The sequence below is a fragment of the Trachurus japonicus genome, chromosome 22, assembly GCF_045865225.1.
Source record: "Trachurus japonicus isolate A0001 chromosome 22, Traja_1.0".
Lineage (NCBI taxonomy): Eukaryota > Metazoa > Chordata > Actinopteri > Carangiformes > Carangidae > Trachurus > Trachurus japonicus.
Genome location: NC_140928.1, coordinates 17217921 through 17245190, shown reverse-complemented (window position 1 = coordinate 17245190; position 27270 = coordinate 17217921). Strand labels below are relative to the sequence as shown.

Sequence of the window (27270 nt, the reverse complement as noted above, 5' to 3'; positions counted from 1 at the left end):
CTGTATGAAACTAAAAGTAGCAAGGAGGATTTATCTCCTCAGCGTTTCTGTGGCTGCTTTCTGCATGCACATCGCCGTGAATGGAGCGGATTATAGTTTGTAATCGGTTCACGACCCAGCACGTGAGAGCCAGCTGTAGTGCGCTAAAAATCCCATTATCCCCATACGCTCTATGTGGCCCAGTGTGTGTTGCGCTGTGTATTTCTGCGGTTGACTTTACGAGTGTGTGATACAGGATAAACTGCTTAGCTTGAATAATGCGGTTGTAGTCGCTATAACGTCTTAGTGGCGGTTCTCAGGGACACATTTTCCCATGTGGTTGGACTCCGTTTACAGTTTTCCCCTCCATCCTGCATCTTATATCACGGCTTTTGACAGCACAGCTCATTTCGCTTGACTTGGACCCCCTCTAGTTTTTGCCGGGTCGCTTATTGACTTGAATATAGATGAAAGATCAAAAAACACGTGTTAAAACTTCTCTCCTCCTCCTCCCCCCACCACCCCGTGTCCTGTCTCTCTGGACGACCCACTGATTAATCACCCCCAAATGTTCTCAGCAGCCTGCGGGCCTGTTTGTTGTGATAGCCTCTGTGTGGAGAAGTGCAAATAAATAATCGCTAGGTGTCTTACCCTGGCGGCAAGTGATTAATGAAGCGGTGAAGTAGAGCAGAAGTATGCTGGCTCACTTGTCTGTCCGTCTGTCCCACGCTTATCAAGCTCTGAAGTTATTCTCGATTCTGATTGGAGGTTATGTGTCAATCTAAGAGGACGTTTTATCTGATCGGGGAACGCAGCAAAAGTCTTCTATATCCAGCAAACTCCCTCCACTGTGTGCTGAAGCGATTTCCGAGACAGGAAACGTCACTCAGGTGGTGATGACTTGATGTTAGCGCCAAGACTTCTTCCCGACATGCCCTGAGCAGAACAGCCTTCCTGAGTTTTTTTTTTTTTTTAAGGGAAGATGTGGGTGGGATGGTGGGTGAACCGGAGTTCAACATGTGTATGGAGAGAGTGAAGTTATTCCAGATTCTCTGCAGCCTCGGAGAGAGAGGAGCACAGCAAAATACCTGGAGCAGTGTCTGAGGAGCAGAGTGAAAATACACTGGAAGAGATGAAAGCAGCTGTTAATCTTTGTCAGCAGTGCCAGGGGTGGGGAGGCTGCAGTCTGCGGAGCAGGGGAAAAACATGTCTTCATTATCATCTGTCACCCATCAGCTGAAAAGTGAATTTTCTTCCAAGACTTTTATTTTTGCTGCCTGAACCAATTTTGACGCAATAGCTGAGGGTTTTCTTTTCCCCGCTGGCTTCTAACACACTGCTGCTGCTTTTTGGAGGAAGCTCCTAAACAAGTTTGGTCCATTGCTAGAGATTTTCCCTTTGAGGACCTTTTGACTCTCATTGCAGGCATTTTCAATTATTTCCTCTAGGGGCCTTTAATTGGCCCCTTAACTCATTGACTGACAAATGAGTCCTGCTGAGTTAAGTCCTGTGCATTGTTCCCCCCCAACATGGCCTAATGTTTTAGCCAGTTAGGGTCATATGAGTAAGATGTGTTGCTGAATGCCATGATGAACAAAGAGGTGAACTATAAATAGAACTACAGCCCCTGACTTTTACCCTAAATGACCCTCCTGTGTCTTAAGCCCTATAGGTGCTGTAGGTATAGGGTGGGTGCAGGGTGATGGAGACACAGTACTTTATGGGTGGGGCATTAAACACAAAAACACTGGAAGGCAGTTCCACCACAGGAAGGGTTTGTCGCACACTGTGGATCATTACCGCGCCAAAAAAATATTCCCTCCTCCATCATCGAGGCGTGAACCTTGGCGTAGACACACAGCACCTTCTCTGCAACAGTCCTATGGGAGGTGAAGGCCCGCTGGCATGAGCCTCTTCTTCTTGATGTGATGTCCAAAGGCACAGAGGATAAACCTGCTTAACACATTTCCCTTGATAGGCAGAGGAAGAGGAACAAAGAAGTCGCTTTTACTTCGGTGTTGATACAAGCCCGTGCTTAAATCTACTGTTGCTTACCCTGATGTACTGTACTGTAGCAACATACCAGGCTTTCTTGAATATTGATGAGTTTTTTTTTTCTTCACTTTTTGGCGCCAACTGTTCCATTTATTCTTGGCCGACTGGGGATTCCCATCTTTGGGAATAAAGCAATTCCAAGCTGGCGGTGGCGTAGCCCCAACGATCATTTTTTCCTGTTTCTTTCTCAGGCAGAAAATGATTTACCTCCTCATGGACATCGCCTCGCTGGCACAGAGCCAGGCCCACTGATCGAAGAGAGGACTTGACTCCGCACCCTGCTGCTCCCTCTCTCACTGCCTCTTTCTTTCTATCTCACCTGCCTACCTCCTCCTACTGACTGTGTTTGGATCGTCTCCTATTCCATCTCACTGATCGGCAATTTATTATTTTTTCATCGCCGCCTTTACCCTCTGCACAGATTCTTGCCCCCCATTCCCCACTGGCACTCTTTCTTCTCCTGTGTTTCAAATGATCCCTCGTTATTCAAGCTATTCTCCAGAGGATGCCCTAATCCCTCATTTTCCACCTCAGTCCACAGACTGTTTCAAAAGAGTTCAGAGGAGATGGCGACAGAACAGGTTTGCAAACCTTGGGTAGAATTTAGGATTAATTTAGGGAAAGCTGCATGTTTCTTTCTTGCTGTGACAGAAGAGCTTACGCTGAAGAGCTTATTACGACATGACTGTGGCAAGTTAGTTGCAAATGGTGACATCAGTTTTTTGTCCAGAATCTTCTCTATTATTATACATTGTATTCACAGATGTTACATGAATGCGTTTGGCCTTACCTAATTGGCTGGGTCGAGACTGTTGCAGTGAAGATGTGTGTGCAGCCTTGGGCTGTCAGCAGCCAGCGCACAAATGATGCCCCATTTGGTATTCTGTGTCCAAGGCCAGACACCGCAGGAACAAAAGGCTTGTTGAACACCTTGTTGGAACAAAGAGCTTTTCTAAAAGGCCTTGGTTGAATGTGTTTGGAACGTGCCAGGCGAGATATTGCTCAGCTAACTGGACATCACATTCATCGCTGTCTGGTTTAGCTGGGATCCGTTTATCTATTTCTGAGGATTTATAGAAAGTCTATAAATCCTAGCCTAAAGGTGTTTGGCCACTTCCTGTAAACTGCCACTGTGTACATCGACACAGGAGAGAGCAGCTCTACCTACAGACTACCATTAAAACAGCCAAGCTAGAGGAAGCAGGCGGGCAGCCAGGTTGAAAGCTTCGGAGCTTTGGATTGATAAGATTCAACTGACGGCCAGATAAGCCCGTTAGTTCTCTCTTCCATTTTAATGTATCTGCTGCTGCAGAGGGAGAGAGGAAACGTTTTTCAAAACGACTGGAAAGATCTGGGTCTTTTTGGTCGATGCTAATCTGAGCGACAAGATAACCAGACTGCACGGCCTCTGGATCTCCAGGTGGGAGCCTTTTCTTTTTTTCTTTTCTTTTCTTTTTTTTAGCTGCTCCTGTGAAGTAAAATTACACATTTTCACTACAATTAACATTTGATGAACCACATTCCAAGATTAATCACTGTCGTCAGGATGCTGCGGCCTCAGGCATTAGTTGTTGTGAGTGATTTAGGAAAAGAGAGAGGAAGTGAGAAAAACTAAATTAATGTTTATACCAGTGGTCCCTTGATTGCAGGGAGACTTTGGAAAGGAGACAGACTCATTACCAGACTAAACCTCAGAGCCACACAGGAGGCTTGGATCAGCTTTGTCATGCATTTGACGGCCTGTTTCTCCATTCTTGTCCCCGTGTGCCCGATGCCTCCAATAACCTGAATCTGCTTCATTCTTTGGTTATTTTGAGAGCCCACCCTGTGTGACCCCCTCAGCTTTTAGCACAGGGGCAATGCATACATTTATACATGAGCAGCCATACATCTGGGGGATGCTGACACCCACAGCGGTTGACTCTGAGAACAGGCGTTTTATGGTGCGGGGGGAATCTGCCTCATACTTAATGATCAGCATCCTGACCTCACTCGTAAATCTCGTGTGGGTGGGCCCTCTCTCTGCCAGGACTGGTTGGCAGAGTATGACATCATCTCCTCTTGCCTGTGCACCATATGAATGTGTTTTTTTTTTTTTTACGGACTGATGTCATTGTCGCTTAATCACCGCCGAAGCTTAGCGGCGGCCGGGTCAGACTGCGAGTGACCCGGGCCGGCAGAACATGGAGTGCCAGCCGCGGGACTGAAAATCTGTTTTAATCCACAACCCAAATTTAGCAAAGAGCAAACAAGGTAGCCATGGCTGTCTGCGCATTAGCCAGTGCTGCTGTTGCTTTAACTGATCTGAGTCTGTCTTTCTCCTGCATTCAAGCTCAGTTGGTAGATTTATATTTTTCCCCCCCACACCTTTGGGGCACAGCAGTGTTTGATCGTGTCAAGGGCAGCCCATCAATAAGACAGTGTGTAGTGATTTTAGCTCTGGGGAGGTTCCCATTGATTACCTTTTGACTCAAAAACATAGCACCTCACCTGATAGACCAACACAAATCCAGACCAATCAATCACAACAATCTGCTGATATGGCATTTTGGCTTTGACAGGGTCCCCAATGCACAAAAACAAGACGCTATACACATACACCTCTAAAAAAAAAACATCTCACAAATGTCTTTTAACGTCTGAGTCCAGGAGTCTCCAGCAGCGAGCGAGCCTGACTCATTGTGCTGGAGTCATTATTACCACAAGATGTTGAAGCTGGCTGCAGCCCAGTATCCCCATCTCCATTCATGAAGAGCTGTGCTGGCCCGCTAATCAGCTGCAGTGCAAGGTAGACTCACGGTGGGGGGGATAAAGCAGTCTGATATCAGAGCCAGTGATCTGATCCCTGCATGAATGGCCAGAGCAGCCTTATCTTGTCTGCGGAGGGGGAAAAAAAGGAGAATCACAGAAAGGAAATGTCAAGGATAGTAAATGCAGCCAACATGGTAATTAGCCAGAGAAAAGGGGGCTATACGGTACCTAAAGAGCTGTATAGTTGGCCTGAAGAACAGAGACAAATTTGCACAAACAAGCTAATGGGTGCACCAGCTAATGATTCTCTGGGGCAGAGGAATTTCTCTTGTTAATTTGACAAAGCTTGAAAAGAAGGACGGAGCGATTATTGACAGCAGGCCAGAGTGAAGCTATGAGAGCAGCAGGAAAACACAGCTTCTGCACTCTCTCTATCTCTCTGTTCTCCAGTCAATGACCTGCTCGCCTCCTCCTCCTCCTCCTCCTCCCTCACTGTCACCCCCTGTGTAGGTGAGGACGAACTGTAGATGTCCTCTCCTGAACAAAAGGAGCCAGGAGACCTTTTTATTTCAAACGGTGCTTGATTTTACATTTGTCTTGCTTTGGCTCATTTATATATATTACAGTCATTATCTGTCTCTGAGGTCTGTTGAAAAGGAGACAGTGATGGAGCTGAGCGGCTATCAGGACAGTTCCAACTGTGCCTGTTCCCTATTATTACATCATTTTGATATATAACACTTGAAACCGAACTGAAGGTATAGCAGCAATAGGCATGAGACTAATGACTGGTAGCACTGTCTGCAGAGACCAGTGTCCACATTAGTGTTGCCTGCATGACTGCTGGCTGTCAGAGATTCAGAAGGATTCAGTGGTCGGAGAAAAAGCTTCAGGAGACGACTCAACGCTCTTTAGAATAAGCCCACCTCAGGCAAATGAATTTTGGACACACTGCAGAAAAGCAGAGGTAAGCGTGCTGTGGCAGGGAGGAAGAGAAAGGTTATGTGATATATCAAACTTCTTCATTACTATATAGTCTGCTCTCCAAATAGATCGGCAGGGGTGGGTTTTTATTTTTCTTTTCTTTCTTTTTTTCTCCTCTGCCTCCAAATTTAATCGTACAGAGTTCACACACAGGGCACTGTGTCAGAAGGAGAGAGGCAGGGAGGGCTTGGTGTGTGTTTGTGCTGGATGCACTTTCATCTGGCAACTCTAACACCCACTCTGTCTGCCGATATGTTGTAGTAGGCTCTCTGCAGCCAAAAGCAGCCGCCTTTCAAACAAGTCTGGCTGGTCGGGGGGCTGAGAGGGCTTACTGGTAAATTGGCAGCCCAGGGAATACAGGGTACTCTCACCCCGGCGCTTGCCCACTCACATGCTTTCATTCCCCTTTTTTACCCTTGACCATTGACTGACTGCACTCTCTCTCTCACTGGCCAGCGTAGATCAGCTTTTTCTCAGATGTCATCTATTCATTGCGTGTCCTCTCCCTTGCTCTCTTCTTTGCTCGCACTCTTTCTTTCTTTTTTTTTTTAAATCTCTCGTAGTTTTCCAATCGAGTCAGAGCATTGCTCATTCAGGCAATCCATCTTTCTGCTCTTAAGTATATCCTTCCTTATCTGTGTGTCAGTCCTTATGATTAATAACACTCTCATTCATCTGGCTAATTACATCCTTCAACAAAGGCAAAAGAAAATACAAATGTTCACGAGTGTACTGTACACTCACTGCTCACACAAACACAGAAACGCACATACACACACTCGTGCTCATGCATGCATGCACTGTAGGCATACTAACCAAATCTGTTTGAAGTGTGGGACCCTAAAAGAAGAGAGGGCTCCTGTATGCATTAAGTATTCATGTGACGTGTGGTGGGGTGCATACGTGTTTGTGTGTGCGTGCGTGCATGTGTGTGTGCAGACAGAGTGAATGAGGGTGTGTGTGTGTGTGTGTGTGTGTGGGTAGGGAGAGAAAGAGAGTACTCGCAAATTGCGCCGCAAGCAGCCAGCAATCGAGCGCTGACACCTCGTCTGGCAGTCGGAGGGAAAAGGGGCTGGGCTGAGGAAAGAAAGAGAGAGAGAGAGTGAGAGAGGGAGAGAGGAGGGAGGTGTGTGTGTGAGGGAGAGGGAAAGAGAGAAAGAGAGAGAGAGAGAGCGAGAGAAACACGGCAGGACAGCTGCCAGCATTTCACCGATAGCAGGAGAAGGACTGAGAGGCGGAACCGGAGTAGGAATTTCTCCTCATTCTCAGCCACCCAAGGAAATCTTCCAGCCCAGTGAGGCGTGCTGCTGATTCTCTCCCCCTCCTCCTCCTCCTGCCTGTGAGCAGCAGCGGCGGCAGCAGCAGAGACTCTGGGAAGGACCTGGGCATCAGGACCTGCAGCCACTCACAGCAGACACACCACAGTGGATTAACTGAATGAAAGAAAATCCTGCAGCCGGTGGGATGAACGCAGAATCGCGTGCGAGAGAAGGAGTGGAAAACTGAGTTGGGAGAGGAAGCTGTTGCAGGCGTTTATGCGTTGCTGAGCGGCACTTTACTTGCAGGAGGCATGGAAAGAGTTAGAGGTACTTTAGTGGTGCATGAACAGGGGAGGTGCTCCGTCTCATCCTGACCCTCTGAGAAGCTCTGGACGAACTGCAACCCCCCACCACCACCACCCCCTCGCTGTGAATCTACTGCCTCTCCTGCAGGGTAACCATCCTCCCTGCCCACCTCCACCCTAACCCCACCTGGCACTTGCTTGTTCCACTTGGTTACTATGACGCCCACGCCTCCTCCTCCTCGTCCTCCTCCTCCCCCCGCCCCTCCTGCTTCTTACAAACCTCTGTGAAATCAAGTGGAACCTCGATGATTGTGATCGGAGCAAAGAGGACCCCTGTGCCCCAACTAGTGAGCAGCCCCGCCTCGCGCCACCGCCGCTCTCTCTGCGACTGTGCCGGCGTGTCGAATGTGCAAGTAATGGAGAGCAGCAGTGCCAACACAGACATGAACCGCAAAGTTGAACTCTATCAGTTGTCTCTTTTTTGACTATGACCGTAAACTAGATAATGGATTGGAAAGAGCTGTAAGTACAACACCACTGCAGCATTCTTTCTTCTTCCTGGTGCATGTTTTTTTAAGTTAAACCTCTGGTTTAGTTTGTAAAGAGCTCCGCAGATCAGACTCAGCATGTGAATATTTTGTGAAAACTTAAAAACTGACTCACATCAGAGCCCCCCCTACTTTTGCTACAGTAGATGCACCGCTCCTCCTCCTTTTGAGCATTTGCGAGCTGTGTAGGGAAACAGCTTCATTAGCATGGAGATGGGGAGTGAACAGGTGGACAAGCTGTTGTTGTTGAAGAAATCTGAGCCTCTCCTCGCTGCCTGTTTTCCATTGACTGATCATATAGTTGGGGAACGCAGCGACAGGAGGAAGGAGAAGGAGGGAGGGAGAGATAGTGACAAGCAATTAATTTCCCCGTGTACATGTGGTCGTGGTGAGGAGGGAAAAAAACGTGATATCATCCTTTTTTTCCCCTCAGCCTTCTACTGAAGAACACATGTGCACCAATCATCATTGTGCAGCATGAATACAATCTCAAGGTTACCAGCTCCAGCACTGACTTGTGTGCACTCTTCACTGGTCAATATATAATTATATGAAATCAGTGCAGAGCTCTTACCTGCCTCTCTTTTTTCTTCCCTATATGGTGTCTTTTGTTGACTCCTGATGCCTGATTTATCTCTGTAGAGACAGGATGGGGGTGAGAGAGTGGGAGTGAGAGACACAGACAGAGACAGGGTGCATTTATCTTGAATGAATGTGCTGCGGATACCTCTCATAAATGCGCATACACACACACACACACACATAGTCGCACACAGCCACGTGTACTCTGGTGTAGTTTCCCCTTTCCTTCTCTCCATCTCACATTCATCTATTCCATCTCTCTTTTTTTTTCCCCCCGTCACATGATCCGTCTCGCATGCTATCACACATAGGCAGCTCCCTGGGGAGAACCTTCTCCTGTAGCCTCCTTGGATGCAATAATTATTCCATCAGCCGGCAGTGTGTTCCCTGATTGTGCTCTTGGGCTGTCGCTGCAGGGGGGCGTACAGTGGAGAGGGGGACTGCTGAGGAGATGAAGGGTGGGGGTTGTCACTTTAGAAGAGGGGAGTGGAGGAGGGGAGGGGGGGGTCCTGTTTGGGGTGGGGGGGGTGCTGTGGTTTTGGCAGCGGCCCACCCAGTCCTGTCCGGAGGAGCCCGGTGCAGGTCTAATGAGCTCGGGCTGCTCACCATAGGACACACAGGGATCTGTTCTCACTCTGCACCCACTCTTTCACATGTTCTGCTTTTCTTTGACTTCTCCCAAAAATTCCCTTGCTCTGCAGAATTTTCATCTTTTAATCTCTCACTCCAATTTTCTTTCATGCCACTCTTTCCTTCATGTTGACAACCGCTTCTTTGTCTTGCCCTGCGTTTCTCTGAAATCCCACTGCTTGAGTAAAAACCATTTCAGTGCATTGAATTTCCTTGGGGTATTACTTTCCTCCCCCTGACCTTGAATTTCCAGCTGAGGTACTTGTGTTAGCTGATCCAGGGCGATGCCATACCTGGAACCACTCTACGTCTGGCCAGATTCCCTTCAGGCCAGGCAGAGATATTGGTGCTGCCCTTTTAGTGGCAGGACTTTAGACAGATAGGAGAGCATGTGCCTGACTCAGTCGGCTCTCGGGTCAATCTGCGTCTCCTCGGTGCCGTGTCTGGGAGACACGAGGCCAGGGTGAGAGTGGATTTTAATTAGAGGACTGTCAAAAAGCTGGATTCAGTTACAACACAGGGTTCTGTTAGGTGCCAGCACGACAGAACTGCTCAGACAGACATTTGTCTCTGAAGATACCGTTTAAGTAGAGGAGACCGCTGGGTTTATCTACCTTCCTCTGAACTAATGATGCTGGTCAGCTCCTCTAATGAATGATGTAAAAGATCAAAACTCCAAACATGGTGTACACGCTCCAGCTTTGACTTCAGTAATGGGTGAACATTAAATGCAGACATGATTTTGTTTGGGTATTTGCTTCCAGCTTTAACAGCTTGTATGTGTGGTCCTTGACAGCCAAAGAGTCTTTGTGAGTTTTTTTTATTTTTTTTTATCTTGTGGATTTGCAGTTTCTGTATAAAAAAAATAAAGGTGTGAGAGAGCTCAAGATGAAGTGGAGGGCTGGAGCATTATCTTTCTTGGCAGGGGAGTATGAGTTGGGCCGCTGGGCGTTGGAAGTAAAGCATTTTTAGAGTGGAGAAAGGGTGGGAGTGGTGGCATAGTGTAGCTCTCCCACTGACTTTGTTTACTTTGGCAGACTAAAAGGAGCTGAGTGACCTTTTATGTTACCGTTTCTGTGTGTGATTTCTAAAGGCTTTGCAGCACACCCTGAAAAAATGTCACATTAGACTTTTAAAATCGATAAGCCTCTTGGTCAGGTGCGTCTCTGGAAGGGAACATCACCTTAACAAGAAGTGATTTGTTTATGAACTTCCTATGGTCGCTTTCTAAGGTTAGCTTCAACCTGTTTCTTTGTTTTTTTTCCCCGTCTTTCAGGGCAGCTCAGAAGCTGAACCTGTCCTCCAAGCGGAAGAAGCACCAGCCCTCGCTGCTCCACCTACAGGAGCCCTCCATCTACCCCACCAACTTCAGCGGCATCCTGCAGGTCTCGCCGCCGCCCGCCCCGCCATGCCTGCTCCGAGCCGTGTCCAAAGTGAAAGAGAATCCAGGGATGGGAAAGGTAAGAGCAGACACACATGTACACAAAAGACCTATAGCTGAATACACCCCCCCACCCCCCTCCTCCTTAAAGTACAGTTAATGCAGATAACAGATACATGCAGACTCTGCTATGTGTAAACCACCATAACCTCTGCCACACCCCCGCACACACACATACACACACACACACACACACACACACACACACACACACACGTACACATACAGATACAGATACAGACAGACCCTTATTTGAAAGGGAGAATGCAGAGTGGCGGCACGCTGGTCCAGAGGCAGCGTGCCGTCTGGTCCGGTCCATGCAGATGCAGCCAGATAAGCCTGTTGGAATGTCATGAATTCACTCAGTTTGTGAGACCAGCATTCCTCCCTTTGAACACAGAGTCAGTAAAAGCTATAATTCACAAATCTGCGGTCACGTTAACGGCGGGATTTCTAATTCCATTTTAGGTACCGTGTGCGCTGATGAAAGTCAGGCTGGCAGCAATAGGACAGTCATTAAACAAAGCTGTATAAACACATCCCTCTTCCTTTGTGGTTTATTGGGTATTGTTTGTCAGAGCTGGCGTCCTGTATTTATAAAGCAGAAGAAGTCCCCTAACAAGATTAGATCCCACCTGGATAGGAAGTGCTCGCTTTTGTTGCCAGGTATCCAGACGGTTGGAGATTTTGCCACATATTGTAAATCTCCCATTGACACGGAGACTTCGTAAAAAAAAAACCCTGTGTTATTAACAAGCCTCCTCAAGCCCACACCTGAGTTATACTGTGCATCTGCGCAGCAACATTGGCAGGATTTTAAAGGAGAAATCAAGATTTATGATATCGCTCCAAGCCAATCGGGCCAGATATTCAGGTTTTCTTATTGTAAATCAAACACATCAGTCAGTTCTCTCACTTTCTCTCACCCAGACTCTTGCCTGTGGAATTACATTTGCACATTTTCAGCAGCTTGCATGGTTTTGACTTTCCCCGTGTCTGTTTCATATTAATTCAAATCAGTCAATTCTACAAGACTTGATGGAAACAAGACTGTCTTGTTTCCATCAACCTGTATGTGGGTCACTTCCACTTCTCCACTTTTGACCTAGACGTGGCTCTTCGAGCAAAGACAGTTGAGTGGATGGAGGAATGCCAAGCCACACTAATGGATTTTGTGGGGGATCAAGGGACAGGGAAACAGGGGCCATTAGCACGGAGTCTGAGGTGTGAAAATACTGTAGCCAATCCTCTGTGGCCCCCAGTATCTGATCTCTGCCAACATAAATAAAACTGAGACATTAGCTCTCCTGGTAGCCTCTGTCTGGTAGACAGAGACCCAGCAGTCAAACGTGGAAGCCCAGTTTAAATGTCATAGCAAATGCAATTTACTCGACATATGCACACGTCAGTCAGGATAACTGCCCCCTGCGGAGTATAAAGAGAGTTTGCACTTGGCCTGAGGAATCCAGGATGAATTCATTCACTGAAAGAAAGGAATTTCCAGTGACATTGTTTCAGAGCGCTGGAGCCTGGATCTGCAGCAATATTTATATACTAGTCAGGGGAAGAATGGTCCTTTTGTGTGGGGGTGAGGACAGAAGAGAGTCCCAGGCTGAGCAAAACAGTCATCTGTCAAAAAGGGAAGGGAGTTAGCTGTATTTTAAGGGTTTTATTTCAATGCCTGAGAGGCATCATAGGTACTTTTTCAAGGGGCTTTGAAATGGTCCTGGATCGAGTTTCCTATCATATATACTGCAGGATATAGAGACTGTTCAGTTGATGTAATGCTAGTTGTAACACTAAACACTCAGGGAGTTGACAGGGACTCCAAAGACTGCTATACATATCCCCAGAGCCGTTTATGTCCCCTGTCAGTCACAGATATATTTCCACAGTGTCTCCACGGGAAAAAAAAGGTGGTGTATATCTGATCATCAGATTGTAAAGCAATATATAGTTGTCAGAATTTCAAAAGAAGGTGCTTGTAAATGGAGGTGTCATACCGCCACTGACACGCACAGGCGCAGCCACACCCACACAAACCACACACAGTGAATCTGTGCAGCCGGGCAGAGGCAGAGGCAGGAAATGCTGAAATTACTATTGTTCCTATGAGGTGCCACCGTACACGGCTTACATACAGAATGACTTCACTTCTGTAACCACGGCAATAACATCAGACGTGAGCGGACTTGTCAGAGCTTCGTATCAACACCTTTGGATAAACTACAGTATAAGCTGTCATCCTATTTAGTCTTCCATGTGGGCATCATGAACTGTACCATGACCTGTGGAATGAGTGAAGACTGTAAGCCCACTTTTATGAATGTCAGGCCCCCAGAATGCAACAGGGCGAGTCTCAAGCTCCTTAATGTGAAGCTGCCAGTTTTTCCGGGCAATAGAGGAGAAGGAGGAAGAGTGAGTAGGTGGGATAAGAAGGAGGGGGGCCATATGCTCCTGCACTCCCATGCTGGTGAGCTGCGGCCGGTCCAGAAAAACAACCCACTGGAGGGATAATCCCCCAGCGTGGAGCCTCACACACATTAATTTCCACCATTTTCTGCTATGACTTTCGATACCTACCTCTGCTACCTCTCACTGACACCGTTCAACATTACGTTGACCCGTTGAGTTCACCAGTCAATGTGAGACCCAAGTGTTGCCATGGTAACTCTCAGTGTCCATCAACTCTGACATAGTGGACGTGATGTTAATGCACAATGCCGAGCCGTGCTCTATGTGAGGATCCTAACCTATAATCAGAATACCTACAGAACATTTCTCCTCTTCCCTTTGTCAGTTCACGGTAAATAAAAGATGTTAGGATTAGATGTGATTTTTACTGTCTGTGCTAAACCTGAACAATGCAGTCTTACATCTCTCTGCTGGATCTGTCTGCACATTTTTCCAGCACTGTTTTATACAATCTGACTTTCTCACCTGCTTCCTCTTTTTTTTCTCATTTCTTACTTTTTAAATTTAGGTGAAAGTCATGATGCGTATCTGTCCGTCGCTGGAGGCTGCAGACTCCTCGGAGTCTCAGTCTTTTTTGAAAGTGGACAGTAGGAAGAAGCAGCTGACCCTCTACGACCCCGCGTCCAGCCCGCACTCCAGTTCAGGACACAGGAGATCTGCGACTGTGGCAGTCCCAAAGATATTTGCCTTCGATGCTGTTTTTACCCAGGATGCCTCACAAGTAAGGAGCTGTTTTTATGACAACCTGTTTTGTGTTTTTATGTTTTTATGTTCTTATGTACCTGTTTTTAACTGTGTGTTTTATATAGTATTATGTATTTTGCTCTTTTCTAATTTACTGTGAAGCACTTTGTGACCCTTTCTGTGAAAAGTGCTATAGAAACAAAGTTTACTTACTTACTTACTTACTATGTGTATGTTTGTGGGGTTCAGCCTCTCAAGGGCAAAGGGACGTCTTCATGCTGGCAGGGTGTGGCCAAGGGCTTAAAGAAAAATGCCTGTCTTGGGTCAGAGGGCATTCATACCAGTGTGGGCCAAACAGCTGGGCCCTCTAAGTCCTCTGGGGAATGATTTGAATCCACTCCAGTTATATGTAACCTCTCCTTTCATAGAACAGCTATATCTAACCTCAGCCCTCTGCAGCACACAGCAGGCATACCCACTAGGATCAAAGACAGAGGTCAGATATATGTTTACTCCATGGTAACTTAGGAGAACACTAGTCCTGCTCTTTTCACAGCTTTAAACCAACAACACATTTTTTTAAAGGAATGCCCAGCTCAATGTCGGCCACTGCAAAACAAAACAAAACAAACTTGAGGTCAAATATTTGATGCATTTCCCCACGGTGCCATAAGCTCTAAATAGCTAGGAGGTTGTCATCACTGTGTGGGATGGTGTTTCCATAGTGGTGAGAGCCTCAGATCTTCTACCGTACCACCTACTTTGAGTCGGTATTGTCCCTAAGTAATCTGTTGATAGCTGAGGCCTAGACGTTGCTGCTGCAGCGCTGAGGCCAAGCTGCTAGATTGTGCCGCTGGGACGGCACTGCTGGTGGCTAACGGTAACAGCAAGCTGTTCTGCTGTTAGAGGCCTTGTTTGCTATGTGATGTATGGGGAAGGGCCTCTGCTTCAGAAGCCTTGCCCCAGAGGACCCATGCTGAAACAGATTGCAAAAAATGAGCCACACGTTGCAGCACACACCAACACGAACACGGACGCACAAACACACACAATCCCAAGTGATACACACGCTGAAATCATGAATGTGATTTGGTGTTATCAAATGCCACATAACTGTTTGGTTTATATGTTATCAGTTCAGATTTATTGGTTTTGTTTATGCCTGTTTTACAGTATTTCTTGGAGGTGGGTGAATTGTAAATTGACTGTGAGAGCGGCTGTCTCTGTGTGTTTTTCACAGGCGGAGGTGTGCTCAGGGACAGTAGCCGAGGTCATCCAGTCTGTGGTGAATGGTGCAGACGGCTGCATCTTCTGCTTTGGCCAAGTCAGGCTCGGTAAGCTCCTCCACTGGCAAGAGATTAGACATGAGTCTTTGTTAGCTAAAGAAAACTCTCATTGCTCTTTGTTAGCTACACTTGATGTCCACAATTGGCTTAGCGGTGCACTGGGGTGAGTCAAGGAATGGGAGATTGGAGGAAAGGAACGGGTAGTGAATCCGGGGTGAGGGGGGTTGAGGGGTAAAGTGCTGCATCCATGCTTTAGGGCTCAGTCTGTAATTAAAATCTTAGTAATTGGCCTGGCCAGTGCTCTTAGGCTGAAGGGCCTGCTCTCCTCATGCCGCTGTTATAATTCACCTCAGAATCGCTGCTTCTGGAATAGGTCCTTGGATTAGTGTTTGATTTTTATTTGACATGTATTGGATATTACCTCCGAAGCCTCACTTCAGCCTTTATTAATTTTTTTCATCAGCACTTGTTTAACACAATAACCCTCAGAAAATATCCACTCTCGGTGTCTAGTTCTTTGTCACCTTTCTGCCCAGTCCCGGCAGCTTGATTAAAGAAATAATTTTAGTTTTGAACATACTGTATAGTGAGCCCAGTGGCTTCCAGACACAAGGCAATATTTCCATTTTCCATCCCCCTCTCTTTCTCTCTCTCTTTCACATATCCTCAGGCAAGACATACACCATGATTGGCAAAGACAGCTCCACTCAGAGCCTAGGCATTGTGCCCTGTGCCATTTCCTGGCTCTTCAAGCTCATCAATGAGCGCAAGGAGAAGACGGGCACGCGCTTCTCTGTCCGAGTGTCTGCGGTGGAAATCTTTGGGAAAGACGAGGAGCTGAAAGACTTGCTGTCTGAGGTGTCAACAGGCAGCCTGCAGGAAGGCCAGTCCCCGGGTATCCACCTGAGAGAGGATCCCATCTGTGGCACTCAGGTTAGACGCATTCCAGCTCTTTTTCTTTGTTCACTGATCCCTTTATTCTCCCTGCAGGTTATAAAGTATTAGTCTGTCTCGGTATTGATCTTTGTCTGTATATGATCTACCTCTTCCTCTACCGAATGTGTTTGACTTTTTCTTGTGAGTGCATGTGTGTGTGTGTGTGTTTTTATCTCCCAGGACTTTCTAGTCTCACTCTATCCTATCTGCCTCTGAAATCCTTGCTTTATATTTCCACCCAACCCATCTGTGGTATTGATGGCTTTCTTCTTACCTTTGTATTGACTCTCCTGTCAGCATCCATCAGCATCTATTACGCGTGTGTTAGTGCAGGCCCTCTACAGCACAATAGAAGTATTATTGGGGGATGGTGGAGGACCGTAGGTTTGAAGGCACTCACAGGTGTTGCTGTCAGATGTTGTTTTTTGGGGGGATCTGTATGGACTCTGACTTCAAAGGCAGTGCAGTTCTGTGAGGCTCCTTCATGCTCTTCCTCTCAGAAGCCATGCGTGGGCTCCCTTCATGATGCCCCCCGCCTTCTCTCTCTCTTCTACCGCCTCCTATCCCCTCCTCTCTTTCTGTATCCCACCAGCACCATCATCACATCCATGGCAAGGGAAGTGCCCCTGCCTCCTGCTCCACCATTACCTCTCCTAATCCCCCTCCCTATGAGTGCATATCTGCTGTTTTAATTGCCCCCGAGACCAAATCTAATGTGCAAGAAATGTGCTGGGGTCCAATTAACTGGCTCCCCTCTCTTTCTCTTTCCTCTCCTCCCCGGTATCCTTTTCACATCTGCCCTCGTTCTTTAAAGACCTATGTGGTCTCCTTCGTTCACCCTAACCCTGCTCTCTCTCTCTCTCTTTTTCCCCCTCCTGCAGCTTCAGAATCAGAGTGAGCTTCGGGCGCCGACAGCTGAGAAAGCCGCCTTCTTCCTGGACGCAGCCATCGCCGCACGCAGCACCAGCAAACCTAATGCAGATGAGGAAGACCGGCGCAACTCACACATGCTGTTCACACTGCATATTTACCAATACCGCATGGAGAAGAGCGGCAAGGGAGGAAGTTAGTACTGATCCATTACTACATCTCCAACTCTATCGTGGTGAACCGACAAGTTGCCACCACACATTTTTGCACCTCTCTTTATAATTATATCTATGCAAAGACGACCTGTCTTTCACACTGAATAACCACAAGATGGTTTTGTTAGAATTAGATAGATGGCAGAAAATTGCACCATAAGTTTGAATGAAGCATCAACTTGGCTATTTGCAATGTTTGTGGATGAATTGGTTCTGGCCTCCACAAGACAGAAATTATTTTATGTGCAAGTTTTATGCTTTGGTCAAGAGTGAATGAATTTTTGAAGCCTCACTGACAAGAGTTTAATGTTTTGCCGCTGCTGGAGCAATTACATCAATCACCCACATAACAATATGTAACCCTGTGATTTTTCGGCGGTGACAGCCAAATCGCTCCAGCTGCATTTTAAATCATTAGGAGGGCACCGCATATGTGTTTCTGATTGTCAGCGGATTCTTTCGTTTTAATGTGTATAACCAGTGGAGCCGTCTTTGTTGCTATGAGTTACGCATCTGGAGGGAGTTTGCCAGTCTGGTTTCAATTTGAATCATTTCAGCGTGGGAATCTTAATTATGAATAAATCAAACTGCGTTGACAGCCACCGGTCTAGTCTGGTCTGAGCTGTGCCACTCCTGCCATCATGGCAGTGTGTGTGCGAAGAGCTGACTTGGGAGAGGGAGTGTCTGCTCTTTGCTCACCTGGCTCTTCTTCATGTCGTTGGCACAGTGTCAGGCGGACGGAGCAGGCTGCACCTCATCGACCTGGGAAGCTGTGAAAAGGTGCTGAGTAAAAGCAGAGATGGAGGGGGAGGCATGTGTCTATCGCTAAACGCACTGGGAAATGTCATCATGGCTTTGGCAAATGGAGCGAAACATGTACCTTACAGGTAAGAAAACCACCATTAGTTTTACAGTCTCTTTTACTGTGTTTTAGCTCCTGTGAACTAGAAGTAATTGTTTCAGGCAAGTAGCTGCATGTGTGGTGTCAGCCCTTTCAGGTTTGCTGTGTGACATTTTTTTTTTATTGTTGTTTAGTTAAACTCATATAAAAGCTTTCACTGGTGTTGCACAAGATTATGTTGTGGTTGTTCAGGTATGAAGAGATTAATGACTTGTCACTGGAGAGTATTTCTGAGCCGAGAGAATTCAAAATGGCTCCTCCTGGAATCCAGTCAGCTACCTTCATTGTCATTATGAAATATTACTGTGCTGTTTGCTAACAGCAATGTAAATGCATCCTGTAGGGACAGCAAACTGACTATGTTGTTGAGGGAGTCCCTTGGCAACATCAACTGCAGAACCACCATGATCGCCCACATCTCTGATTCCCCCGCCAACTACGCTGACTCACTCACCACTATCCAGCTGGCCTCCCGCATCCACCGCATGAGGAAGAAGAAGTCTAAGGTATATGCTGGTGTACCAATTAATACTGATAAATTTGGATAAACATATGCAGTAATTAGCTGGTAAACAAATGATCTCCAGGCATTTGAGTTAAAATACTAATACAGGAATAAGGATTCCTGCATTAACTGTGCTCTATTCTGTGTTGTTTATTGTTTTTAAATGATAAATGCAGTGTAATTGTTGTTTAACATCATTTTAAGGTGTTGCTATTATAGCAATTACATTCCTAATCTGCTTGTGCAATTTAGATTATATTCATCATGTTTCGTGCTGCAACTTCAGTCCCTAAATTTTTCTTCCTCCTGTAATTTTGGAGCTGTACCAAATTAATGTGTGTCTGCCTCTGCAAATGAAGGATTATTAGTGCGGTAACTCCGAGCTAGTATTTCCTCAGCTCCCAACACATTATCATGTAATCAATACTACTGCCTAAGGAAGTGCGTAATGCATACCCTCGGATTAGGGAAATATATGCTCCAGATAATTAGGTGGAATGGCAGCATGTATTTATTTGGTATTGGACCCAGGCATGATTACAATGCAGCCCACATATAGCCATTCATATTATTGACATTAATTTCTGTGTGATTATTGATGTGCACTTTTAACCTTTAGATAAATATCGACTGGTAATTTCATGGTCCTACAATTTATTTCACAATGATAGTGCTAATAAATGAATGGACTATAAATTATAAGCGTTAAAATAGCTTTGTAAAATGACGGGATTGTTACATTAATATTTTAAGAAGATATAATCACATTACTGTCATCACTTAATGAGATCGTGAGACTAATGTCTTCTTTAATTCTATCTTGCAGTACGCATCCAGCTCATCTGGAGGGGAGAGCTCCTGTGAGGAAGGGAGGATCCGCCGGCCACCACACCTCAGGCCCTTCCACCCCCGGACAGTGGCCCTGGACCCAGAGCTGCCCTCTCTGCTCAGTGACCCAGACTACTCCTCTAGCAGTGAACAGTCCTGTGACACCGTCATTTACGTTGGCCCCGGGGGAACTGCAATCTCAGACAGGGAACTTAGTGACAACGAAGGCCCACCTGCCTTTGTCCCAATCATCCCCTCCCTGAACAGGAAGAAGTCTACAAGAGATGGCCCTCTGGACAGAGATCAGTTCTTTAAATGCAACACATTTGCAGAGCTGCAGGAGAGGCTGGAGTGTATAGACGGTAGTGAAGAACCCACTGCCTTTGTTGGAGAAGGCAAGCGAAGCCAGGCGAGCCCCAAGACTGACAAATCTAAGGAGAGCCAAGGCTCTGTTTCACCAAAGACTGTAGCAAACGTTTCTTACAACCAAGAGGGCACTTCACCCAAACAGTCTCCTAAATCTGTCCCCACACAACCGTCCTGCAGCCCAAACAGTAAATCCAAACTGGACACTGCCAGCCAAGGCATAGCTGCAGAAAATGCACCACCAGAGAATGTCCAAATTGTATGCAGGACTAGTGCTGATGGGGAGAAGGCCCTGGTTTCTGAAAGCTGGGTGAATACAAACAAACAAGCTACGGCTGCAATATCAAACTCTGAGCCTGTGGTGAGGGAGAAGGTCTACTTCAACAAGAAAGCCTTGCCAAAGCCGGCCCCACCTCCCTCACAACAGAGAGAAAATACAGATAACGAAGAAAGATCCAGCACCAGGATGCCACCAGTGGGAATGAGCCACCAGGCTGTGAAGAGGAGGGATCTCTGCACGTCGCCTCTGCTCAGAGGCCCAGTGGAGGTGTGTCAGGGGCGCTCCAACCTGAGGGAGAGGTGTCTGGATCGGGACATCCTCAGAGCCACTGTCACCTTGCAGCAGCCCGTGGAGCTGAATGGGGAGGATGAGCTGGTGTTCACTGTGGTGGAGGAGCTGTCGATAGGCAGCCTTGTAGATAAGGGTCGGCCATCCAGCATCATCAGCTTCAACAGTGACTGCTCCCTTCAGGCGCTGGCCTCGGGCTCCCGACCCGTGAGCATCATCAGCAGCATCAATGATGAATTTGACGCCTACACGTCGGCTGTGGGAGGATCTGAGGTGAACATTGCAGTGGTCACGCCCCTCCAGGAGGGAGCGTGCATGGACAGCAGGGGTTCGTCTATCAGCTCTTGGCTTAGCGAGGTCAGTGTCTGCACATTGGAGAGTGAAGGAGCTCATTCTACAGACGTCTTTCTTCCTCAGGCTAAACACATGGGACCAGAGGCCACCTTTTACTTTGACTCACTGGACATGTTCCACTGTGTATCTTCTCCTAGAGATGCCAAGAACTCCCTCAACGACAGTGGATTTAGTTTTTCCGAACTAGACAGTGATAGTGCTGCCTCAAGTAAACTATCCTTGACAAAGTGCCCGCCATCTCCAGAATCAGCCAAAGGCTCCCTCAGATTCGCCTCTAAAATAACTAAAGCTCACTCACTTAGTTCCTCCCAACTCCCACAGGGCCCCTCCATCGTTCACTCCAGTCTTCCCAGGAAGATTAAACCTACCTCATCCATCTCTCACAGTAGTAGCAGTAGCAGCAGCAGCAGCAGAGAGCCACCAAGGCAAGAGGGAAAGCAGGAGGATCCTTGGCAGCGCAGTGGCAACCACTCAGAACCTCAGTTTTCTGACTCCAGCAGCACCAGCAGATTTCTCAGAAATCCTCCCAGTGGCATACCTTCCAGCAAAACCCCCAACAACAGCAACAGTGTACCTCGCCCACCCAAGGTGCAGGGGTCTACCTCATCCCAGAGGGTGGTCGACGGCTGCGAGAAGTCAGCCAGTAAGAATCCACCCAGCAAAATGCCTCAGCTGAGACGAGGTGCCACCACCCTGGGAACAGTGCCCGTCATTCATTCCTCCACAGAATACAAAGGAGCCCAAGATATAATTGCATCTACCACAAGCCTTAAGTTCTCCTCTCTGGGGAAAAACAGCAAGGCTAACTCACAGAAAGCTAGTAATCTGCCTAGACCTGGTTGCATCTCGCCTCCTCCTCCTCCAGTGAGAAAATCCAGTCTTGATCATAAGACTAAGACCCTGCTACCCCAAAGTGCCTTAAAGTCACCGTATGGGGAGACAGGAAGGGCTTCGGGAGCAAGGGCAGCTGTATCAGAGGATGAGCTTGAGGTACGTCACCGAGCAGACTCGACCAGTTTCAAAACCTCCAGTCTCACGTCCAAACTGACCTCTAGTCTAAAGGCCAGAGGTCAAAGAGGAGAGGCTGGGCAGCATTACGGCAGTCAAATGTCACTGGAAAGGTGTGAGAGCCTGTCCTTATCGGGCTCCAGAACTGCACTCAGTCGAGAGAATAGTGGAGCAAGTTTAGGGAGCAGTGGTAGCAAATCCAGCAGGTCAATTCCCAGATTGGGCGTTCCTAATTCATCCAGCTCTCCTATAGCTACCTGCCCGTCATCCCCAAGTGGAGGAAATACTAGCAAACCTGGTCAGGTAAAGGCGTCGGTGAATCCCAGAACATTAGGAACAGTCAACGGGAGCAAAGCACGCTCACTGTCAGCAAACAATTCAAAAGGCCTGAGCTCCTCCACCAAATCTTTGGCTTCCCCTGTGACCAGAAATACCAACGCCAACCTCCCTCCATCAGGACGGACGTCAGCTCCTCGGACCGCCGCCGCTGTTAGCAGCAAACCTGGGCGAGGAACGATAATGGGCACAAAGCAGGCCATGAGGGCCGCAAACAGCCGCGTGAGCGAACTGGCAACGGGCAACATTTCAGGCAAACACATGAGAGGTTCAGGAGATTCAGACAGCGGGAATGACAGCGGGGTGAATGTGAGCGATGACAAATCTCCCATCGCCATGCTGCCCTCTCCGTACAGCAAAATCACAGCACCCAGGCGGCCGCAACGCTACAGCAGCGGCCACGGCAGCGACAACAGCAGCGTGTTGAGCGGGGAGCTTCCTCCAGCTATGGGCCGCACAGCTCTGTTTTACCACAGCGGTGGCAGCAGCGGATACGAGAGCATGATCCGTGACAGCGAAGCCACAGGCAGCGCTTCCTCTGCCCACGACTCCATGAGCGAGAGCGGCATGTCGACTACAGGCAGAACGAGGAGCTCCAAGTATCCCAAGAAGAGGACAAATGGTGAGAAAGTCTTTTTGGTTTGACGGTTTTACATATAGCAGTGCAGGTATAGGTAATATTCTCAAATATGATGAATATATCACACTGGTAATAGTCATAGTAATGTGATAGCACAGTCAGACAGTCCTTTCTCGTGAAAGTACACGATTGAAATAACTTCGGAAATGAATGATCTCTCCCAGGAAATTATCCATGCAGGGGTTCCCAATGAATCCATTCTTATTACCTTCACAAATTGGTGTTTCATTTGATTTTCTGTCCTCCTGAATCAGCAGCATGCATTATACATACACGTATGGAAAAATAATAATGAATGTTCGAAGCAACACGGCTTCACACTGTGTGCCGATCAACTAAGATAGATTGAGAATGAGCGGTAGTGACCTGCTTCAGGTTTTTGCAGTCTTGTATATTTAACCATTTGAATTCACAAGGGTAAGGCCATGGCTGTGGATTTACAGAATAGTAACTCAGGACACCCTTATAAATATGCGATCACCACATCTCGGCTGGCCTGCGTAAAGCCTTGCATCACTTTACATCTCAGAGTGAGACTCATACATATTTACTCACAGAGTCTAGCAAATACTTCTATTGTATGTCATCACTGTAACCGGTACCTCTCCGGCTTTGTAGGCTTCCAGAGAAGACGTCTGATCCCGGCCCCGCTGCCAGACACCTCTTCCCTGGGGAAGAAGGCGAGTGCGGCAGGTCAGTGGGTGGACTTGCCTCCTATGTCTGGACCGCTGAAGGAGCCCTTTGAGATCAAGGTGTACGAGATCGATGATGTGGAACGGCTCCAGAGGCGGCGTCAGGAGGAGACCACAGAGGTGAGTGGAGGGTCGCTCACTGACTTTGTTGGACATGGTGGTTTGTTTTGCTGGACTTGTTTTTGATAATACAACGTCTGGGTCGAGGTCTTGTCAATCCTACTTGCTAATAATATTTGGCATGTGTGACAGTGATGCCATACATTCTCAAGATGTGCCACATTGACTTATGTTGTGGGAATGTCTTGGCTCACTTCTTCCCAGTTTCTTTTTAAAGAACAAGACAGGAATAATATGTCTCAGACGTCTGACCTTCAATAAGCTCAGTGGCAAATCCCGGAGTTTAAATGTCTGTGCCCAGATTCCCAGAGCCTGGTATTTTGGCAGCTCTCCTCAGGAATGTCAAGAGTTCAGGAGGCAATTACTGGCGAGGGCTAATTGGTTTAGATATGAGTGATGACTCATCTTACTGCTGACGATAGAGGTGGCGATGTAGGGTCTGAGAAAGAACGGGAAAGAAGACGTAATGAAAAGACTGGTCAAAGAGTGTGTGATGTATGCAGCGGTGCCCAACACCATCCCAAATCAGCTCAGCGCTCGCACTCATCACTGGCTGCCTGATCGCTTTTTATAGCCGGCTCCTCTCCTGTGGATCATTAACTGCTCCCACAAGTTCAGCGCAGACAGACAGGGATTTGTGAAGAGAAGATACTAAATCAGTTAGATAGTCTTTTGATTTACTTTCAATTATTAAAGGAAAAAAAAGCTTTGTAATTTCTCTCTCCCAACTATTGCTGTCTGAATGACAAGAAATGAATTGCTTTTCCATGACTTTCCCTCACTATTTCAAAAGTACCACTGGAATTTTGTGCATGTGCATCAATATCCTGTGTTTATAGTGTATTTACATAGTGTGTGCTGACTGAGATTATATGATGTTCAGATAATAATCTGTCTTGTTCAGCATACTAACTTGTTTTATCTGTGTTTTTTTCATCTTGTCTTCAGCAACCATTCCAGGATGTTGACAAGGTAAGCTAATTCTTCATAGTGAATGAGCTTTAATTATGTGAGTGGCACAAACTATATCAACAATAGCTGCATGACTGCAATAACAATGGAGAAAATGTATTTAATTTCATTAAAAACCTGGAAGATTCAGGAAGATTTACATATTTGCAGTTAAACCTAACCCTTTTAGACTTTTTTTTTTTTAATTACTTATTTATATACGTTTTTTTCTGGCTTCTTTCATATTATTTTGAATGTAATGTAAGAGTGCACTCTTTGGGACCAGGCTAATAAAACATTAGATATAATTGATGCATTAATGTGCAAGAACCTTTTTGACTTTTATATTCTCCCTTGTTCTCTCAGGGCCTGCTGTATTTTAACAGTAAGCTGAAACTGCTGGAGAGAAGGCAACAGCAAGTGAGAGAACTGAGAGCAAAGCATGAGGTGTTGATGGAGGAGCTGGAAGATACCAAGACCCGGTTGATGATGGACCCCAGCAAGTGGATGGGAGAGTGTAAGTAACTACAGAAATGTTGTAAATGTAAAGCTGTGAGTGTAAGATCCAAGATCTTTGGAGACAAACCATTTAACCAAACGTTAATTTTCCTTTTCAACAGTTGAGGTGGACCAGAATTTGGATAAAGAGTCTCCGGAGTACCTAGAGGCCTTGGCACAGGCCACAGAGGAGCTGGAGTTCTGTGTCAACCTATGCAAGTCCCGTGTCATGATGGTTACCTGCTTTGACATCAGCATGCCGACATCTGGCACCCAGGAGGGACTGCGTGAAGTTGAAGTCTGAGGACAAAAGAAAGTTGAGGTGGAGAAATGAGGAAGTGAAAAGAAGAAGGATGAGGAAATGTAGCAGCCGGTTTATAGTTATCACTGGAATGAAGAACAACCAGAGACAGAGACGAGAAGGAAGTGAATCTGCATGAAAACAGAGGAGATCTTACCCACCTAACTACAGTGCCTCGTTGTCCAGGACAAGGTTTTATTGACAGAGAAATGAAACGTGAGCACAAATGTTGTTGCCCAAAAGGCAAGACAGTGGACATCACCTACTCAAGAGTCAACAACACCTGGAAGTGCCTTTTTTATTGTTTTGTTTTGAGTCATTATTTTTCATATGGTGCAGGTATCTTAAGCATACCCAAGCAAACCCTGAACATATTGCTTTTATGAAAAATATTTTATATTGCATTGTATAGTGTATTTATATGATTATGTGGTGTGTACAAATATCCTTTTAAGGGAAAAAATAAAGACGAAAAAAGAAAAAGCAATAAGCTAATGTTATTGCGCTCCCAGACTTTGCCTTTTCTCTTGTTTCAAACCTCAGTCAGCATTTTATCCATGTTCATTCAGCCTCTTGCGCCTTATGTTAACTCTCTGGTTCTGTAGTTTTCTAGATTTTCAAACTGGACTGTGTTATCTCATCAAGGACTGTGTTTGCTGTTGTCACTCATTGGCTGCCAGCTGGCCTATGGGAGCTCGCAGGGCTGAGTGAACGTTTTCTCCCTCCAGTTGCCTTGATCAAAATGGGTCTCAGTGGATGCACTTAGGTAGAGCAGCAGTTACGTTGGGGGACGAAAGGCTCATTCAAGCTGTGCGTGCCCATGTTTATCTCACTGACAATGAGAGATTAAGCCAAAACATATCAATCAAAGGGCCACTGTGATGCATAGTGTGCGATTATTCTTGATTCAGCCATTCTCTCTGGTGCCTCAGTATGTGGTCATGCAACCCTGAGAGACGTAACCTTCCCCACACTAGACTATGAGAACAGCATGATGAATGGTCACACTGATAGCAGTGCTCACCAGTGAGCCTAATTTCTCTGTAAATGGGCTTGGACTGGGAGCTATCTAAGCACTGTAAGACAAAGGAGTTCAGATGAGATAGCACAAGTCTACTGGCCTCTTATCCAGTACTTTTTTAGGCGCTGCCAAGCCTTGGCTCTATGCATTCCAATACATTTACTGCAACTACTGTAAGAACCTCAACACTGACCTACTGTAAGGGCAACAACACAGTTTGGCCTTTTATGTCCCCTACTCTTTTTCTTTTTTCTTAAATCGGAAAATCAACAAAGTTGATCCAGTGTCTCAAATAAAGACTCAAGAATTGTTAGATCCCTGTGAAATGATGCAGTGAATAAGAGCAAAAGATTGTGATATTGTTTAGCAAAATCAATCATGATATCAGCTCTTTGTAGCTGCCAGAATGTGCTTGTGATGAATCAAATGGCTGATACAGAGAGAACAAAGATGATCAGTGAAAATTATTGTTACAAAAAACAAACTGGCTTTGTTGTATTTTGGTGTGTTTGATTTCTATATCTATGACAAATATGACTTTGTTTTCTTTCTTTTACAAAGATGTACTCTCTCAGGCCCTCTCTGAAGATGCTGCATGAGATTTTTTAATCACTTTTAAGAATGATTTCTACTCCATTTTTACCATTCTAATTTTTTACAATAACTTCGGTTTTCACTGATGTGGGGGTTAGGTTCATAAATTAAAAAAAAAAAAAAAAAAAAAAACTATTACCAAACCAAGACCTTTTCCAAGAAATTATTATATGTAAGGTCATATTTCATATCAAAACCCATATTTTCGAATATCTTTGTTTTTGTATAGGACTTTCAAACCCTATGTATAAATGTATGATACGGCAGCTTGTGTTTTACTTAAGTACCTGTGAATAAAATGGTTCTTCTTACTGATGACTCCGTTTTTTCCCCCTGATTCTCACATTCATACATAGTTAAGTTTGTTTCCACACCATAGCAAAGACGAAGGGGTTGACTTTATAGTGAAGTTATTATAGTTTACAAAAGTTGGATCACATGAGAGTCGAATGTAGCTGTTTCTGTACGTTTTTTTTTTCTTTTTCTTTCATTTTTTTCTCTTGATTGCTCTATACAGCTCCACTCACAATCACCAATATGCCCAGTTTATCAGGTGGGTACAAATAGAGAAAATAATCTCACAAAAT

At 46.2% G+C, this 27270-nt stretch overlaps 1 protein-coding gene across 2 annotated transcripts in view; it reads left to right on the top strand.

Annotated features, from left to right (window-relative positions):
* The window catches only part of kif26ab (kinesin family member 26Ab), a 67162-nt gene extending 40168 nt beyond the window's left edge, over nt 1–26994 (top strand). The window contains exons 1-13 of one of the 2 annotated variants that reach the window (XM_085768097.1): nt 6810–7855; nt 10370–10553; nt 13518–13730; nt 14934–15027; nt 15650–15912; nt 16797–16980; nt 17728–17887; nt 18245–18407; nt 19233–22488; nt 23125–23318; nt 24267–24290; nt 24636–24786; nt 24890–26994. In XM_085768097.1, the coding sequence (XP_085624223.1) occupies nt 7839–7855; nt 10370–10553; nt 13518–13730; nt 14934–15027; nt 15650–15912; nt 16797–16980; nt 17728–17887; nt 18245–18407; nt 19233–22488; nt 23125–23318; nt 24267–24290; nt 24636–24786; nt 24890–25071 (5085 nt within the window). In that variant the 5' untranslated portion in view covers nt 6810–7838 and the 3' untranslated portion in view covers nt 25072–26994. Of the gene's footprint in view, nt 1–6809; nt 7856–10369; nt 10554–13517; nt 13731–14933; nt 15028–15649; nt 15913–16796; nt 16981–17727; nt 17888–18244; nt 18408–19232; nt 22489–23124; nt 23319–24266; nt 24291–24635; nt 24787–24889 lie in introns of those variants that run through there. The other variant, XM_085768096.1, reaches the window with a different exon arrangement.
* Nucleotides 26995–27270: the final 276 nt, after the last annotated feature.